Source organism: Sarcophilus harrisii, chromosome 1 (genome assembly GCF_902635505.1).
Source record: "Sarcophilus harrisii chromosome 1, mSarHar1.11, whole genome shotgun sequence".
In the NCBI taxonomy this organism is placed as follows: domain Eukaryota; kingdom Metazoa; phylum Chordata; class Mammalia; order Dasyuromorphia; family Dasyuridae; genus Sarcophilus; species Sarcophilus harrisii.
In genome coordinates, this window is record NC_045426.1 from 670,353,460 (window position 1) to 670,370,353 (window position 16,894).

Below are 16,894 nucleotides of genomic sequence, written 5' to 3' on the forward strand. Positions count from 1 at the left end.
ACACACTGCTTAGTGTTAAATGGAGGGGGGCCCTATGGGTTTTTAATTGAGAAGACAGATGCGGGCAGAGGACACTGTAACTGGCTTTGAGCCCATGAGCATACACAAGGAGGCCTAGAAAAGCTGGGCTCTGGCACTCGCTTCTGTCCCGCTCTTGCCCTAATCCCATTGGGAAATCTCCATTCCCACAGCAGCTGGGCAGACTGGGCTCTTCAGGGGTGCTTTCTCCCATCCCCCCCCACAGCTGAGGCCTCTGGGGCTGGGAGCTTCCTCCCCTGCCCCTCTGTGGGTCCCCAAGACAGCAAGGATGGACAGCATGCACTCGCTGAGGTGAACAGATTTTTATTTACACTACTGTACACGGGCCAGAGGATTCTGGATGCTCAGGATGGACAAACGGGTCAAAGTATGGAAAATCCTACAGTCCTCCTGAAAGAAGGGGCTTCCTGTCTAGTCCTAACTCCTCAGCAGGCCTGGAGCACGGGGGCAGCTGCAGGGCCAGGAAGTTGGTAAGGGACGGGGCTGGGGAGGTCAGCCAGAGCTGGCAAGCCCCTTGCCCAGCCCCCCCACCAGCCCATGCGCTGGAGGAACAAGCCCCCTCCTCTCTGAACCATGGGAAGGGATGCGGCTGCTCCCGGCCAGCTCAGCCAGCCCCTGGCCAGGATGGACTCCTGGAGGGCTCACAGCCCCGAACCTCCTGATACAGGTACACTCCTGCCAAGGGACCTCTGAACCCCAGCCTCCAGAATGGGCCCTCCCAGGCTCGGGGGTGTCTGACATGCTCAGAGCCATCTTTAGCTGAAGAAGTAGGTGGATTGCTTCACATTCTGTAGATCAAAGTCTCCTAAGGGAGGGATGGAGAAAAGAATGAGTCAGTGGAGCCACTCATCAGAGAGGAGCTGGGAAAGCCGGGGGACAGCGAGGGAGGCTGCCGGCCCCGAGCCCCGGCTCCCAGCATGCACAAAGGCCCTGTGTAGGACTGGGGCAGAGGCTACCAGGCTGCAGCCCAAAGCTCCCTGCAGGGGGAGGGCCTGGGAGCAGGAGAGAGCTAGAGGGAGATGAATCAATAAGAGATTCTAAGTGGCAGAGGACGGTCCTGGGACTGGGGTGGAGACTCCCAGATGCCACCCACACAAAGCCTGTTCCTCATCCCTGGGGCTCAGAGAGTGGGGGCATCCCGAGGGACTCAGCTTATCCCTACGGCTGCCGGGGCGAGGGCCCAGATGCCCGGGAGGCCCCCTGTGCCCGGCCCACACCAGGGGCTGTCTGGCCTTGCTCCCTCACCTCTTTCAGGCACATGAGACAGAGTCTTTAGCATCAACTTCTCGCTGCTGGACAAGGAATCACGAGACCTAAGATCAATGTCCAAAGGGGAAAAAGTCAGCAGCCAGACCATGACCGACTGGCAGCAGAGGCTCAGCCTCCTAGGGCAGGGTGGGCAGGGGACGCTGACAGGAGCCCTTGAGGGCCAGAGAGAGGGCATGGAGTACAGATGAGGAAACAATCACTGCACAGGGAGAGAGCCCAGAGTGGTTTGGGACTTAAATCACCATGGGCTGCCTTTGCTTTTCCAGGGGAATGCTGCTGAACAGCAGCTGGGTTGAACTGGAAGGCCCCATGGAGAGCCGGGTTCTATGCCAAGCTCTGCCTTGACTTGACAAATCCCTTCCCCACTGGGCCCTGAAGTTCCACCATCCGTCCAGCGAGCAGCTCGGCCTCCTCAGGGACTCGGGCTTTGTCCGGTAGTTTCAGAAGTGGGTCCCAAGATCAAGCCTTCTGATCTAGCTATTCTCTGAGCCCCCTGGAGAAGGCCAAAGCTGAGGAGACTGAACCAGCCTTCTCCCTGTGCTGGGAGTGGAGGCCGCCGGCCCCCAGGAAGGAGAAGGGAGGGGGAGAGGTTACTCACAAGAACCCAGAGCAGTACTTCTGTACCAGGTACTTGGATAATTCATTCAGGATGGGCTGACTGTGCAGATTCACAAACTGTTCCCGGCAGATCTGGAAAGCAGGAGAAAACTGAGGCCCCCATCCCCCCCCCCCTCCTGCCCCGTTTGGTTGGGGAGAGAAATGGAGCTTCCAGTTGAGCCCCCCCCCCCAGCAGAGATCACCCCGACTGTGGCCCAGCTTTGCTCAGCCTCAGAGCTACGGTGCTAAGGGGCCCCATCACAGCCCTAGTCCGGGCCCTGGACTCCCGGGGCACCGGCTGCCTTGGAGCTGGCTCCGGCCCCGGAGGCTCTGCCCTGGTTACTGACGCCTGCAGGGAGTACAGAGGTGAGGGGTGGGGAAGAGGAAATTCCCAGACTCTCAAACCGAGACTCAGGACTTCTCCGGCCCCTTCCCCTTTGGGAGAACTCCCTTTGGGCCTCCCACAGTGAGGCTGACCACTGCCCTCGGTGAGGGCCCCACAGGCCTCCTGAAGGGCCTGGCCTCCACTCGTGAGCCTGGCTTGCTCGGCTCGCTCACCTTGTTCATGCAGTCCACGGTGCACGCATGTGTCCAGAAGCAGTCGTGCACAGAGACGAAGGTCAGTCCCTGCCTGGGAGGCAGGGAGAGGTTAGAGGCAGGGAGCGGGGCTGAGGGGGACAGAACAATTCGCCCCCAGGGACTCTGACTTCCACGAGGCCCCAAGAGCGCGGCTGTTGCCCAGGCCTGCCACGTCTCCCCCTCCCCCCACCCGCACCCCCGGAACCTTTCTGAGGGCAGGGAGAGGAGCGGCGCCCACTCACTTGTGACAGTGCAAGGCCGTCAGCATCATGTGGGTGGAGTCCAGTGAGTGGATGAAGTTGGGGGGGAAAGCATTCTTCTGCTTCAAGGTGTTGGGTTTCCTGTGAGGACAAGGGTGGGAGCTGCCTGTCCGTCTTACAAAGACCTCCTCCTCCCTCTTCTGTTCCCCCTCCCCCCCACCTCTTCCTCCTCCTCCTCCTCCTCTCCTTTTCCCCAGCAACTCCCAGAATGCAAAGCCTCAGTCGCAACTCTGAAGCAGGGACAGACCCCGGGCGCTGAGAGGGCCCTGGGGAGAAACCAGCGCCCTCAGCCCCCGGCACCAGGCTGGTGAGGAAGAAGTTTCTGAGGTGGCCATGAGGGACAGCTAGCTGCCAGGGTCTTAAATGAAGGCAGGCCCTTGCTCCCTGTGACCTGGGGACTGTATGAGGAGTCACTTACTGACTGACATCAGAGCAACTCATGAGGCAGAGGGACTGCAGGCTCCCGGGGATCTGAGGAGAGAAGCAGGAGGTCACTCTGGGGAGGGACAGACGGACACACTCTCTCAGACACACACCCCCCTTTAGGCAGCGGGCATGGAGCACTTACAACGATTTTCTGGCTCTTGTGATATGGCTGAATGATGGGGAGGCCCAGAGGTGTGACCCACTGCACGGTGGAGCCTGACTTGGAGATGAAGTGCGCGCTTTTTGTGAGCCAGTCCTAGAGAGAGCCGGCACCGGGGACAGAGGGTGAGTGTGCAGCCAAGGCTGGGAGAGGAGGCTCCGAGCAGCCTCACTGGAGGCCACAGGCCTGAATCTCAGCCCCTCGACAGGTCTTTGGCCAAGGGCTTCCTTTCTTGGCCTCACTCTCCTTAGGTACATGAGCATCTGCTGACCCTGAGCTCAATTGCCTGGTAATGAGCTCTTCATGAGCACCAAGATTTGAACTTGGGTTTCCTAGGGCACTGTGATGTTCACCTCCCCGGCCTTCCTTGGGCGCTCAGAATTAGCACTCCCTCCCCCGGGGTTGTCACAGTGATTAGCCAAGATCAGAAGAACATCACAGACACAAATGGGAGGCGTCCTGCCGGGGAAGGGGAAGAGACGGTCCTGGGACCTCCTGCTTAACTAACCAGCTGACCCTCGTTTCCTTCTGGAAAGAAATGCTCCTCCCCTGCTGGGAACGGACCCAGCCCTATATGTTGGGGGGAACCTTGCAAATCAATCAAGTTTGAATCTTGTCTCCAAAGCCCACTGGAAAAAGGGGGGGGGGGAATGGACACCAGCACTGAAGATGCTGAATGTGCCCCTTGGGGAGCTGGGTCCACCACAGAATGAGGCGGGGGTTGGCCTGTGCGCCCACTTTACAACACTGAGAGCTTGGCTCACCACTTTCTGGAGGCAGACCTAGGGGTTCTCACTGCCCTCTCACAGATGGGAGGGAGTTGCTTCTTCACGGTCACAGAGCCAGTGCTGGAGAGAACCCAGGTCTTCTAATCCCTGTCCCTGAGTTCCTGCCCAGACTAATGCTGTCCCTGCCAGGCAGCTCGAATCCTCCCACAATCTGAGGGTCCTTTGTGAGCCCCTGCGTGAAGTCTTGGGGAAGGGGAGGGAAGGAGGTACCTGGATTTCTCTGGTTCCCGAGAACATCTCACTGAGGCTACTGAAGACCAGCTGGGAGATGTAAAAGGAGGCTTCCCACACAGACTCCTGGTAAGGAGAAAGAGAGGCAGTCAGTGGGTGCTGCTGGCTGCCCAGCCCGGGGCGGCTAGCAGGCCATGAGAGTGCTCATCCAGTGCGTGTCCTCAGCAGTATCAGCCCGAGAGCGTTATCTGCACACAGCAAGTGTTTCATGTTTGTTGAATGACCCAAGTGAAGGAATGGAGAAGGATCTGAACAACAAAGCTTCGCTGACCAGAAAAGCCGGTACAGGAATGGAACTACAGTCTACAAAACACTGGGCCTAAAGAAGGTGACCTGGAGAGACCCATCAAATTCTAGGAGCCAAGGGGCGCCAGGAAGCCTGGAAGAAATCTAAACCTATCAGGAAAGCTCTCCAGAGTCCAGCAGCCAGGGAAGCTGTCAACTCTCATGCTTCAGAAATGAAGCAGAAGGAAAACAGGAACAAGGCTCAAGGGAGTTCAGAGAAAAATCAAGGATGAGGGAGCGGCCTTGCTGGGTTACAAAGAGAATGATTGTGACTTGTGGTCAACTTACCCAAGATCACGTGGGATAGTTAGGCACTCAAGTCAATGCCAGCCTAAGGTTCTTGCTACAGTACCAGACTGCAATTAAACATGCTTGGGATCTCTCCCCCTGTCTCCACAAACCCTATTATCCCAAGACTGGACCCAGTTTGACCACAAGAGGGCAACTGCAAAATGACAGGCAAGTGTGCTCATTTAGAATATGAGGAAAAAACTATCAGAGACAATCTCTCAGGTAGGGATCTTATTTCTCAAATATATAGAAAACATTGCCAAATTTAATACAAATTATATCCAATTGATGAAGAGTCAAAGGATATGAACAGAATTTTTCAAAGAATAAATCAAATTATCTAAGAAAAAACATTCTTGAACAGAGACATGCAAATTAAAGATGCTATCCACCTCCAGAGAAAGAACTGACAAAAAGAAATATGCATATATAGTAAGATCTTACATATATATGTATGTTTTATGGATATGTATGTATATTTATGTATATGTACATACATATTATATTTACACATATTCATGCTTAATTGTAGCATTCTGTAGGGTGGGGAGAAGGAAGAAAGGGGAGAAAGGAAGGAGAGAGAAAATAAAATAAAAAGTATACACCAAAGAAAAAAAGAAACACTAGAAGGAAGCACAAGAAAGATGGTTTGTTTTGAAAACAATTTCAGGATTTATTATCTAGATTTTTGTGAATTGGAAATATATTGTTCTATTCTGAATTCTCTCTTATGTTCTGCTGTGTACATGGAGATGTTCCTTTTTTCTACATTTTGTATCTAAGTTTAAAATGTAGAAAAAATGTTTAAAATAAAGCACGGAGGAGAATGATTTGGTGCTCTCCAAGGTCCTTTCCAGCTCTGAAAGCTGTGGCCTGCAGCCTACGTCTGAGGGCGTGTACCAAGCCCAGTATGCTACTGTCAGCACTGAGGATAAGAAGCTGAATTGGCCCATCTTCTATAGGGTCTCCTGTTGGGGAGCCTCCCAAGGGCTTGAAAGCTGGCCAGTTTATTCTGGCTGTGGTCTGGAAGATAGGCCTGGACACAAGGACACCTGAAGAAGAAAGATCAGCTAGGAAAAAGCCTGTTACAAAAGCCCAGGTGAGTGTAAAAAGAACCAGGTGAAGATGCGGGCCACAGGGACAGAGAGGGAAAGGATGAAGACAGAACTTGGCAGTGGCTGGGAAGGGAAAAGGGAGTCGATGCACCCAGACATCTGTCAGGAGGCACTAAGAAGTACATCCCATGGCCAGCTCTGGCCAGCCACAAAGCCTTACCCCGAGGCTGGGGCAGGGATTTAGCATGTCTGCATGGACTGCACAGCTACGATTACCTCCATATCCACAAACAAGCCCTAGCAAAGCTCTGAGGAGCCAGCCAAGTGATCCTGGGTCACGCTAAGATCATGAGCAGGGAGAGCCAAGAACCAATGATGTGAGCAGCCCATCCCAGAAGGCTCCTAAGGAAAGGGGGCTTGTCTGGGACACAGCCTGTGGTCCTCACCCGGAAGGGGAGGTACATTCTCCTTTGCCTGGGAGGACCAACCTTGGGGAACATGTCCAGCTCCTTCAAGCGCTTCTCAATCTGCAGCCTGCCACCATAGTACGTCACCCCGTAGACCACCGTCATCACCGTCTGCTTGACCAGCTTGCGGCTAATGAAGCCCTCCAGGACTTGGGCTATCGATCTCCCTGCAGCAGCATCTCTTTTGCGCAGCTCTTCCACCTACACAGGGGGAAAGGAGCAAGGACCCGGATCAAGACCTCTCCTCCCCGCCTCCAGCCTCTGCCCCAGCAGCACGAGGAGCAGGTCCCTTACCATCTGGGCCACCACACTGTAGACATCCTGGGGAACATCACAAGGCATCAGGTTCACAGAGGTTGCTCCGATGACATCTCGGCCCAAAGCCGCATAATGCTGAAGCCCATTACAGGAACCATCCTGCAGAGAAAAGCCACGTGGGGGGATCTTACCCAGCTCTCAAGAGGCAGACCTAGCAGGCAGGCCAGGACGAATATGAAAGGAATACATGGACTACCTGGGGTTGGTCTGGCCCCACCACATGGATGGAGAAGGACAGTAAGGGGTACTAGCTTTAAATCCAGAAGAAAATGACAGTGGGTGCATGGAGGGTCATGAAGACTCCATGGAAAGGAGGGAGAAAGCAGCTAACCACAAAAACTAATGTTGAATACAAAAGGGGAAAGCTTGGGGTAGAGTAGGGGGAGGGAAGTAGAATGTGCTGCTGGCCTGTGCCAGAATATCACAGCTATGAGGAGGAGGGTGGAAGATCTTCCATCTCTGTGGGCAGCAAGCCCGTCTGAGCCTTTTTGATCCCATTATGGGATCAGGCAAATCTCTTATAATAAATATGAAGACCTGGCCCCCTGCCTAGAGGGGAGGATGAGCTGGGGCCGAGGGGGTTCAGTTTTTGCCCAATGCCTTTTCATAGGTTCAGTCTTAATTCTTGCCTGGTAAAGAGCTTTCCTCCTTTGGCTCAAACGCCTCCCTCTACCTACCTTGTGAGTACCCTGGCTAAGTCCCTTCTCACCTCTCACCTGGACTTCTGAAGGAACTTTCTGGAAGACGGGCCCTTCTCCAATCTACACAGCTGCAAAGCTGATAATCCTGAAGCCCCCTCCCCGGCTCAAAAAGGTTCAGGGGTTCCCTATTACTTCTGGGATAAAGTACAAACTGCAGACATTCCCAGACCTTTAAAACCTGGCTCCAATCTCTCTTCCTAGATGGGTGGGCTCTGCGCTTCCACAAAACCAGCCTGGCTGGCAAACCCTGTCCACATGCCATCCTCGCCTCTGTCCCTCAGGACTTAGCTCACACAGCCCTTGAAATCTCCAGCTCCCTTTAAGCCTCAGTTTGGGCATCTTCATGGAGAAAAGGCCTGGGCCCAGGCTCCCTAGTCATTAGTGCCTTCTCTGCTGCCCTCAAAATTATTTTGTCTTAATGTTTACCAATGTCTTATGTTTACTTATCTGTTATTTCTCCCTAGGAATTAGGGTGAGGACCATTTCATTCCATCCTTATCCCCAGGGTCTGGCACACAGAGGCCCTTAGAACTACTGGTTGAACAGTCAGTTCCAAGCCTTCTGCTCATCCCCACTGTTCTGTCCAATCTTCTTGTCACAGAAGAGGGTATGTAAGGCCATAAAAACTAAGTGGCTAGTGGCTAGAGCCCTGGACCTGAAATCACAAAGACCTGAATTCAAATCCAAACATTTCCTAGCTGATCCTGGGCAAATTACCTAACCTGAATGCCTCAGTTTCCTCCACTATAAACCAAGAATTATAATAGCACCTACCTCTGGGGTTGTTGTTAATATCTATAAAAGAGCTTAGTGTCTGGGACCAAGTAGGCACTTATTAATGCTTGTTTTCTTCCTTCCTCTTCTACGTGAAGCTCAGGGGGGAATCTTTCTGGTTTCAGTAACTGCCCACAGCATTTTAGAGCCAGAAAGAACCTCTGAATCCTACTTCAACCTGAACAGAAATGTCTCCTATATATCAAAGCTAATTGACCTCAAAGGTCCCATGTAATCTAAGATTCTTTAAACACACAGTGTCTCCATGGGTGATCATCCAGGGACAGGAAACGCTCTTCTTTCTGAGACACCTTGCTGTTCTAAGGAACAGCTCCAATCTGGGGGCAATCTGTGAGTTTCCCAGCAATTTCCCTCTATCCTTCCTCTAAGCAGGACTTCCACCTCCACCGCGGACAGAGCCATTCATTCACCTCCACTGTCGGTTACCTGGTGGATGGGGAAATGGGAGATGTATGCTTCAGGATCTGGTGACCGAACGGCCCTGGCGATTTCCATACAGCAGGCCAGGGCCTGCCAGGGCTCATCAACATCCATCCACCACTTCCTTCCCTGAGGAGAAGAAAGGCAGCTGATTAGCTCTGGTGGGCACAGGCCCACAGGGTGATTTCCTCATTCACTGATTCTCTGTGGGGGAGGCCCTGCCCACTCCCCTTGCCCAAGCCTGCCTCGCCGCTCCCACTACAACTCCCTGTGGCCACTTTCACCTACGGTCAGTGGATTGTCTGCCGAGTCCAGGATGTCCTCCAAGATCTCATTGGCATAGGCCAGCCGGGCCTGCAGAGACTCTTTCTTCTTAAGCCCCGTCAAGTTGATGAGGTGAATCTTTAACCAATCCAAGCCATTGGGCCCCAAGGGCTTGCCTTCTGCAAACAGCAAGATAGCCCGGGTCATGTCACTGCCCAGGTGGTTGAAGTGCGGTGGACAAGGGTAGGTGCGGCCCCGGAAGTCCATGTTGTGGGGGAACCAGAAGATCTGGTCCCGCAGGTGGTGGGCGATGGACAGCTTGTACAGGGCGTCTGTGCGCAGGCTGTACATCTCCCGAGCGGTCTTGTGGCACTGGGCAATCTCCCGCCGCAGCTTCGCCTTTTCTGAAGAGCTGGCGTCTTTGGAAAGCTGGTAGGAAGGGGGGACAGGGGCCTCCGAGAGGGGCGGGGGCACATCCAGCTTCTTGCTGCCCTTAGAATTGAAAATGGAGATGATGAGGTCCAGCACAGGCTGGTTCACCTTCCAGGCACAGCTACCCAGCTGATTGAGGGCATCGAGCACCGCGTGCAAGTTCTGCTTAGGGCAGCTCTCCAGGAGCTGCTGATGCTGCACGGTCCCGTCCAGGCAGCGCATCAGCTTGGTGGGGTGGAGGATGTAGGCCCCAAAGTGAGGCGAGATCCAGGGCATGGGAGGGCACAGCATGGGCATGACAGAAGAGTCAAAGGTCAGCTTGGTGCAAGCAGCGTCGGCCACCAGCTGACTGAAGGATGGGTGGGGCTTAATGAAACCAATCTGGAAAACCAAGAATCAAAATAAGATCTTCAGAATCAAATTCACCAGGGGAAAAAAGGCTCCCATCCAGAATTCCAAACCCCAGGCTGCCCACTCAACTCATTTATTTAATAAAGAACGCAGAAAAGGATAAAATCAAAGCTACAAGGAACCAGACACATGGCCAAGCCCAGGGATCCTCCTTTTTTCTCCTGGCAGAAGCCTGGACGTGACATTCAGTAGACACCTGTGGGGACCTGTGCCAGCACTTAGAAGGCGCTTAATAAACCAATGCTTGGGCACTTGAGAGAAGTGAGACAAAGCCGAAGGGCTGACGGGAAGTCTCGTCAAATGAACCACAAAAGTACGGAAGTTAGTGGCTCCCTTGGTCACAAGTCCAGACTCAAACTCAGGGATTCTAGCCACAGAGGTAAAGGGTCTGCTTCATGACAGCACGAAATCAGTGGGATCTGAAGTGATTAGATCTGGGGGGGGGAATGGAAGAATCCAAAAGCATCCTGCCACCAAGAAGACCAGTAGGCCCAAGGCATCCTTACCTGCTTTACAGAGAGGAAGGAGTAAACGTGATACAGCACAGGGATAAGTTTCTTCTCCGCCTGGGAGGAGAACAAGTTGGTGGGCATATGGATAGACTGCACCATGATCTCAACAAGTTGTGTTCCCAGCTGCACCAATACCACATCTGGCCAGACTTTCTCTTGGATGAAGAAATCGGAGCAAATGGTGGTTTCGGACTCCAAGGCTTCCCAGTGTTCCCGGGGCAAGTAGGAGTCCAGCTGCAAGGCCCAGAGCGAATTACTAGGGAGAAAGTAGTTCCAAACAGCGACTCCTATGCTCATCAGGCAATCTCTTCCCCTCCCCCTCCATTCTGGGATTCCATTTCTTCTTTTGTAAACTGCAGACTGAACAAATTTCTTAGATACGTTCTAGCTCAAGGGTTCTCTAAGGGTTTGTTTCTAAGGTTCCTCCCACCCCTGACATTCTGTGTCTTAGAGGTCCTCCCAGCTCTGACAGCCTTTGTTCTAAGGACCTTCCCTGATATGTTTTAAGTCATGTTCTCCTATTTCCAATACTCTGTTTTCTAAGGGTCCCCCCAGCTCTGACATTCCAGGTTCTAAGAATCCTCCTAGCACTGACGTTCTCTGTTCTAGGGTCCCTTCTAGTTTCATATTTTCTTTATTTTAAGACTGTTTCCACATTTGCCACTCTGTATGTTCCAAGATTTTATATTCCATAATGAAAGATAAGTCCCTGCATAGTAGATCACTGTACCCACCTCTACCCACCTTACTGCAGAGGACCACAGAAAACTTCTTCACAGAATCACTGGAGAACTTGTTAAGCATATCCAATATAAGACTGGATTTGAATAAGGGCCCTTGCTAGTTCCTCTCTGTCCTGAGTTCAAGCTGGAGGGGAGGAAGGAAGGTCACGCAAATCTCTCTTACCTGAGTGTCCTTGGCCAAAAGATGCAAATAATTCATATACTTTCTCTTTAATTCATCTAATACAAAGGGTTTCATCTTCATCTGGATTAAATTCTTATTGTAAACCTTCATCCCAAGATCCATAACTAAGTGGATTAAGGAATCTCCATGTGGAGGCAAGTTGAAGAGAGCCTGGACAAAAATGGGGGGGGGGGGGGGGAGGGGGGGACAAAGACAAAGACAGGGATGACTCAGGCTTTGAGGAGGAGACCATCAGAGGGTTAGAAGCCAGAATTTCCATACCCTGTTCCCAACGAGGGCAAAAAGGCGTAAAGAAGCAAGTACGCTGATACCTAAGCTAAGGGTGATGGGACTCCAATGCACAGATATGTAAACTAATTCTCAGTTCAGGAGATACAATATAAATATAAATAATATAAAAAAAATTAAAACAAACAAGATAAATTGGCAATAATCAAGAGAAAGAAAGCTGAGAAATTAAGGGGACCAGGAAAAGTTTCCTGTAGAAGGTGAGATTTTAAGTGGAACTTGAAGGAAACCAAAGAGATGAAGATGGAGAAAGAAGGCTATAGGCATGGGAGGGAGAGAAGACAGATTTGAGTTAGCTGGAAAAAAAAAATGTAATTGAAGCATAAACCAACAAGGGCACTGGCTCTCCATGTATTAGCAGATACAGCCTATCAGTTCCAAGTGGAAGTAATCAACACAATGGACGAATCTGAGAGGAATCCTTTTTAATGACTGAGGAACACCACCTTCACTGTCCTATGGACCACGGGTCAAGATTTTGGAGCAAACCAATTTCAGTCACCAAATAATTACAATGCTAAGCACCTACTATGTGCCAGAACCAAGTTTAGGTGCAAGAGATGCTGTACCAAAGACCTTGTGTCTTTTCTGGATCCCACAAAACATCTTTGCTCCTCTTCTCAGGAACCTGGAATTTGGTGTCAGGTGGGACCCTTTAGTACCTGGGAAATCAGAGGCACAGCAGACACTAGGCTCTGGCCCTAGCTTGGCCCACTCAATATCTTTCATCATTTCTCCTTCTATCCACAACCCCAGTCTTTCCCTTTCTCAAGTATCTTCAGGCTCTTCCCTGAGCTGGTCTGTGCCTCTCTAGTCTAAGCCCTGCTTAGCCGTCCTGGGGTCTTTTTTTTATCTGTTTCCTGCTCTCACTATTTTGTTTAAAAAAAAAAAAATTAGAATAAGTGGCCAAGGGTCTTCAGAGTTCCTTTCGGAAATGATTCCCGTGTCCTCAGAGAACTCAATTCCCTCCTCCCCACCGATTCATCTATTTCGTCTTCTCAGGACTTTTCTAATTCTACCATTCTAGATTCTGGGGTTCCTTCTTGCTTTATTATTCTACATTTTCTAGACTCTTGCAGTCTAATAATTGCCAATCTTCCAATCTTTCTCCAATGATCTAAAGCCTCTTCTAGACATCCAGTAGTATACAATATATATTAGACACCTAGTAGTATATGACATATAATATTTATGGTATAATGATCTTGGTGAACTAGCACCTGGAACTCAGGGGCTGTCCATTTAGCCCTCCCTCATAAGAAACCTATACCTCTAAACCTTGGAGTAATCAATTTCTCCCATGAGAAGTTCCCAATAAAAGTCCCGAGAGCATGCTTTCCAACCCCCTTCTATTTTCCTTATCTGATGGGCTTGGTTAAGGAGCCAACAGTGCACTATGATGACAGCCTGCAGAGATAAGGCTGTCTACATGGGCTCCTAGAGCTGTCACTGGCCAGCCTGACAGAGAACTCTTGTCAGCTGTCACCTCAGAGCAACCTCATCCTTTGGCTTCAAAAAAAAAATTCTATTCTATTTTCAGTTCCGAATTCTTTCCCTTCTCTCATGTTCCATAATCACTAAAAAAGCAAGAAAAACAAAACACATTACAAATATGTATAGTCTTGCAAAATAAATTCCAGCATTAGCCATTTCAAAAAAAAAGGAAGAAAGGAAGAAAGAAAGGAAAAAGGAGAGAGAGGGAGAGAAGACAGAAAGATGCAGCCATCTGCTCTCTGAGTCCATCAGCTCTCCATGTGGCGGTGAGCACTATATTTCAGCCTAAGTCCTCATCATTACAGTGAGTCATTATTCTGATCAGAGTTAAGTTTTTCAAAGTTGATTATCTTTATAATATTGCCGTTGTATAAACATTTCTCTAGCTTCTGATCATTTCATTCTGAGTCAATTCATGCAAATCTTTCCAGACTTTTCTAAAGCTCTCTCCACCTTTTGGCTTTCTGGCTTATGCTCCGACTTCAGCTTTGGTTGTCAGGCAACTCCTCTGGCATTCTAGCCCAGGATGTTAGAGTTGGGCTGCAGAGACCAGCTAGCTCCACCCCCTTTTTTGATTCCCCTTTGAAAAGGTTGCAGATGAGGAAAGCTGGGACCAAGAAGGGCAAGTAACCTGCCCATGTCATACAACACCTTCTACCTTCTTTTCTCCTCCAATATACTGTAATAGTACTTTCTGTAGATTGGCATTTTGAGTTGAAAAAAGAGACAGGAATTAAAGACTTTGGTAATTGAAAATGTTTTTGAATTACTGTGTGACAGATTTCAATTATAGCTGTTCTTTCCCTCCATTTAAAATCTGAAAAAAAAAAAAAAATACCCCAAATTCTTCCCAAAAAGTGACTCTTCACAGGTAGGGATCAAATAATGGATTTGTATCCATGACTTTGTTATAGGGAATTTATTGTAATCCACCCCCCAACAAAGCAGTTACTGAAGGGCCCTGAGACCCTGAACGTGTCCAGCCTTCTCTAGAGACCAGGCTTTGCTCTCAGGATGCTGTCCTCCTTCCTGACTTCTTTCCCATCACTTCTTGCTGAACCATCTGACGTGTAATGTGTCCACAGGGAGACTTTAAGAGGCTTTCTTAGCCTAACAGCATCTTAATGATCTGCAGCTCCCAGGGTCTGATGGGAAAATACAGTGATATTCCAGGCCTCTCAGGCTTGAGGGGTTAAAAGGGAAGGGTGTGGGGGAAGGGTCCTGGCTAGCTCTGTACAACGGGCCCAAGGAAAAAACAACTTTGGATCTTGACAAATATGAGCAAAGCTTTCTTTGCAGCACATATTTACTTATCTGTGTAAATGGGGTCATCACCTCCCTTCCCCTGGGTGAGAAAGTAAGCCCCTGGAGGGCAGGATCTGTTTCATTTCTGGCTCTGTATCCCCAACAAGTAACCCACAGCTTGACATGCAGCAGGCACTAAATAAATGTTGGCTCAATTGAATGACTTTTCTCCTTCAATTTCTTTAAGAAAGTTTTGCTTTGTAATGAACTGAACCAGCTACACCCAGTGAAAGAACTCTGGGAGATGACTATGAACCACTACACAGAATTCCCAATCCCTCTATTTTTGTCCGCCTGCATTTTTTATTTCCTTCACAGGCTAATTGTACATTATTTCAAAGTCTGATTCTTCTTGTGCAGCAAAATAACTGTATGGAGATATATATACACACACACACACACACACACACACACACACACACACATTGTATTTAACATATACTTTAACATATTTAACACATATTGGTCAACCTGCCATCTGAGGGAGGGGAAAAACTGGAACAAAAGGTCTTGCAATTATCAATGCTGAAAAATTACCCATGCATATATCTTGTAAATAAAAAGCTATAATTAAATAAATAAAGTCAATCACTCTTTAAAAAAAAAAAAAAAAAGAAAAGAAAGTTTTGCTTTTAAGTCTTTTGCTCTCTTTGTCATTCCTCTATTTCTCTCTGAGGTAAAGGGAAGGAAGGTTTTTCCTTTGTCTTCTGGACCAGGAGTACTGGGCTCCCAGAGGGCCTGTAACAGAGTTTAAGGCCCTCCAGGCACCCAGGAAACCATGGGGAATGAGTGGGGAATTCTGCCTGGGGCTGGCTGTTTGAGGGGGACTTACAGAGTGTGAGGCTGAGGAAGTCTTTTAAGGAAAATCCTTCTGGCCTTGACATGATTGTTCCAAATGCTCCAGTCCCTGACCCTGCCCCCATCATAAACAGATTTAGGTGAGCAGCTTCTACTGACACACACCCTGTTCTTTTCAGCAAAGGCTTCAGGCCTGGCCAAGCCAAATTGCTCAAAATGGAAGAGCCTTGCCCTTGACTGTTCCTGGATAGTCTAGACTGGGAAGGGGCCCTCAGGGATCCCCCAGGCACAAGCCATCACACAGGCATCAGCACTGCCCACTCTCACTGAAGCACAGTCCTGGGGCATGAAGGGGAGTCACCTGGCTTACCTGCAACATGAGGTCCACATAATCCTTGTTCTTCAGCAGGCACAGGAAGGGGAAGAGGCTGGCCTGCTGTTTCTGTTTACTCATGTGGATTTTGGTCTCCTTGAATGTTTTCATCAAGGCCTCCTCCCACTGGGATTTAAGGTCCTTGAGATGATCTCTCTGCAAAGAAAGAATTAGTCCATCATTGTGATTCACACTGCTTAAGGGTCTGCTGAGCAGGCTCCTATGCCAGCTGGGAACACAAGTCTTGTCCTTAAGAGGTTTCCAATTTTACTAAGCTGAGAAGAAAAATGGACTTGTTTAGTTAGAATGGGGATAACACCTCTCTAAGCTGGAGTCTTTTCCTCAGCATCCAACTAGAGGAACCTTTTGCTGCTCTGACTCAGTTTCCTGAAGCTGGTCCATTCAGGTGATTGACCCAGTCACAGACCAGAGAGGATGATCCATGAGATCAGTGAAAGAAGGTTCCATCAAAGCAATGATGGCCCAAAGAAATGAGGCTCAAACTGAGTCTTCAAGAAGTCAGGAAGTCTAAGGGGACTTGGGCCAAGAGGGAGGTGCTCCATACAGTGCGAACAGGAAGAATAAAGGCAAGAACTATCCCACAAGTATTTATTGAACAGCCATAAAGTCCAAGGCTTTGTACTGGGTACATAAAGGAATACCCATGGCAACTACAAGCCACAGGCAAGTAGCCTACGCTAGATGTGAAGGGTACAAACATGTCATGATATGGTATGAGATAAGGCAGGAAAGACAGACTTGAGACAGACTGGTAAGGACCTGGAATGCCAGGTTGAGGAGTTTGGACTTTCTTCTTGGCAGGGATGGACGAGAGAGATGACCACTGAATGATGGGTGCAGTGTAGGTCAAAGGCAAGAAAGAATATCATCAATGGGTACAGAGGAGTGATGATGACAGAAAGCAACTCAATACAGACCTTGCTTTGCTTCTTTTCCTCTATCAAAAAGACTATGAAGAATAAAACAAAAAGAGTTAATTTAATACATAAATGAAATCCAAGCAAAGAGATGGCAAGAGAATATAAACTGGACCTTAATAAAATTCACATCATTATTTCAATAGAGTAAAGGAACCTGGTTTCAGTTTCCCTGCCTGTAAAATCACTAGGATAGCCCAACTAATCACTAAGGGTCTCTCAACATTTAAATCTAAGGAGACTTACAAAACTGTAAGAAAAAAAAGTCCAAATGTGTATATATATATATATATATATATATATATATATATATATATATATATATATATATGTATATGTATTTAACTTATACTTTAACATATTTAACATGTATTGGTCAACCTGCCATCTGGGGGAAGGAGGGAAAAAGTTGGAACAAAAGGATTTGCAACTGTCAATGCTGAAAAATTACCTATGCATATATCTTGTAAA

The 16,894-nt window shown here is 49.2% G+C and overlaps 1 protein-coding gene across 1 annotated transcript in view; it reads right to left on the minus strand.

Moving 5' to 3' along the window:
• Window positions 1-326: 326 nt before the first annotated feature.
• The window catches only part of POLRMT (RNA polymerase mitochondrial), a 46,732-nt gene continuing 30,164 nt past the window's right edge, over window positions 327-16,894 (minus strand). Inside the window, exons 7-21 of the mRNA XM_031948272.1 lie at window positions 15,483-15,641; window positions 11,207-11,377; window positions 10,295-10,534; window positions 8,970-9,758; window positions 8,688-8,810; window positions 6,742-6,864; window positions 6,469-6,648; window positions 4,329-4,415; window positions 3,313-3,426; window positions 3,163-3,215; window positions 2,727-2,825; window positions 2,464-2,536; window positions 1,907-1,998; window positions 1,285-1,352; window positions 327-844 (exon numbers count right to left, since the gene is read on the minus strand). Of these exons, the coding sequence (XP_031804132.1) occupies window positions 795-844; window positions 1,285-1,352; window positions 1,907-1,998; window positions 2,464-2,536; window positions 2,727-2,825; window positions 3,163-3,215; window positions 3,313-3,426; window positions 4,329-4,415; window positions 6,469-6,648; window positions 6,742-6,864; window positions 8,688-8,810; window positions 8,970-9,758; window positions 10,295-10,534; window positions 11,207-11,377; window positions 15,483-15,641 (2,421 nt within the window). The 3' untranslated portion in view covers window positions 327-794. The remainder of the gene's footprint in view (window positions 845-1,284; window positions 1,353-1,906; window positions 1,999-2,463; window positions 2,537-2,726; window positions 2,826-3,162; window positions 3,216-3,312; window positions 3,427-4,328; window positions 4,416-6,468; window positions 6,649-6,741; window positions 6,865-8,687; window positions 8,811-8,969; window positions 9,759-10,294; window positions 10,535-11,206; window positions 11,378-15,482; window positions 15,642-16,894) is intronic.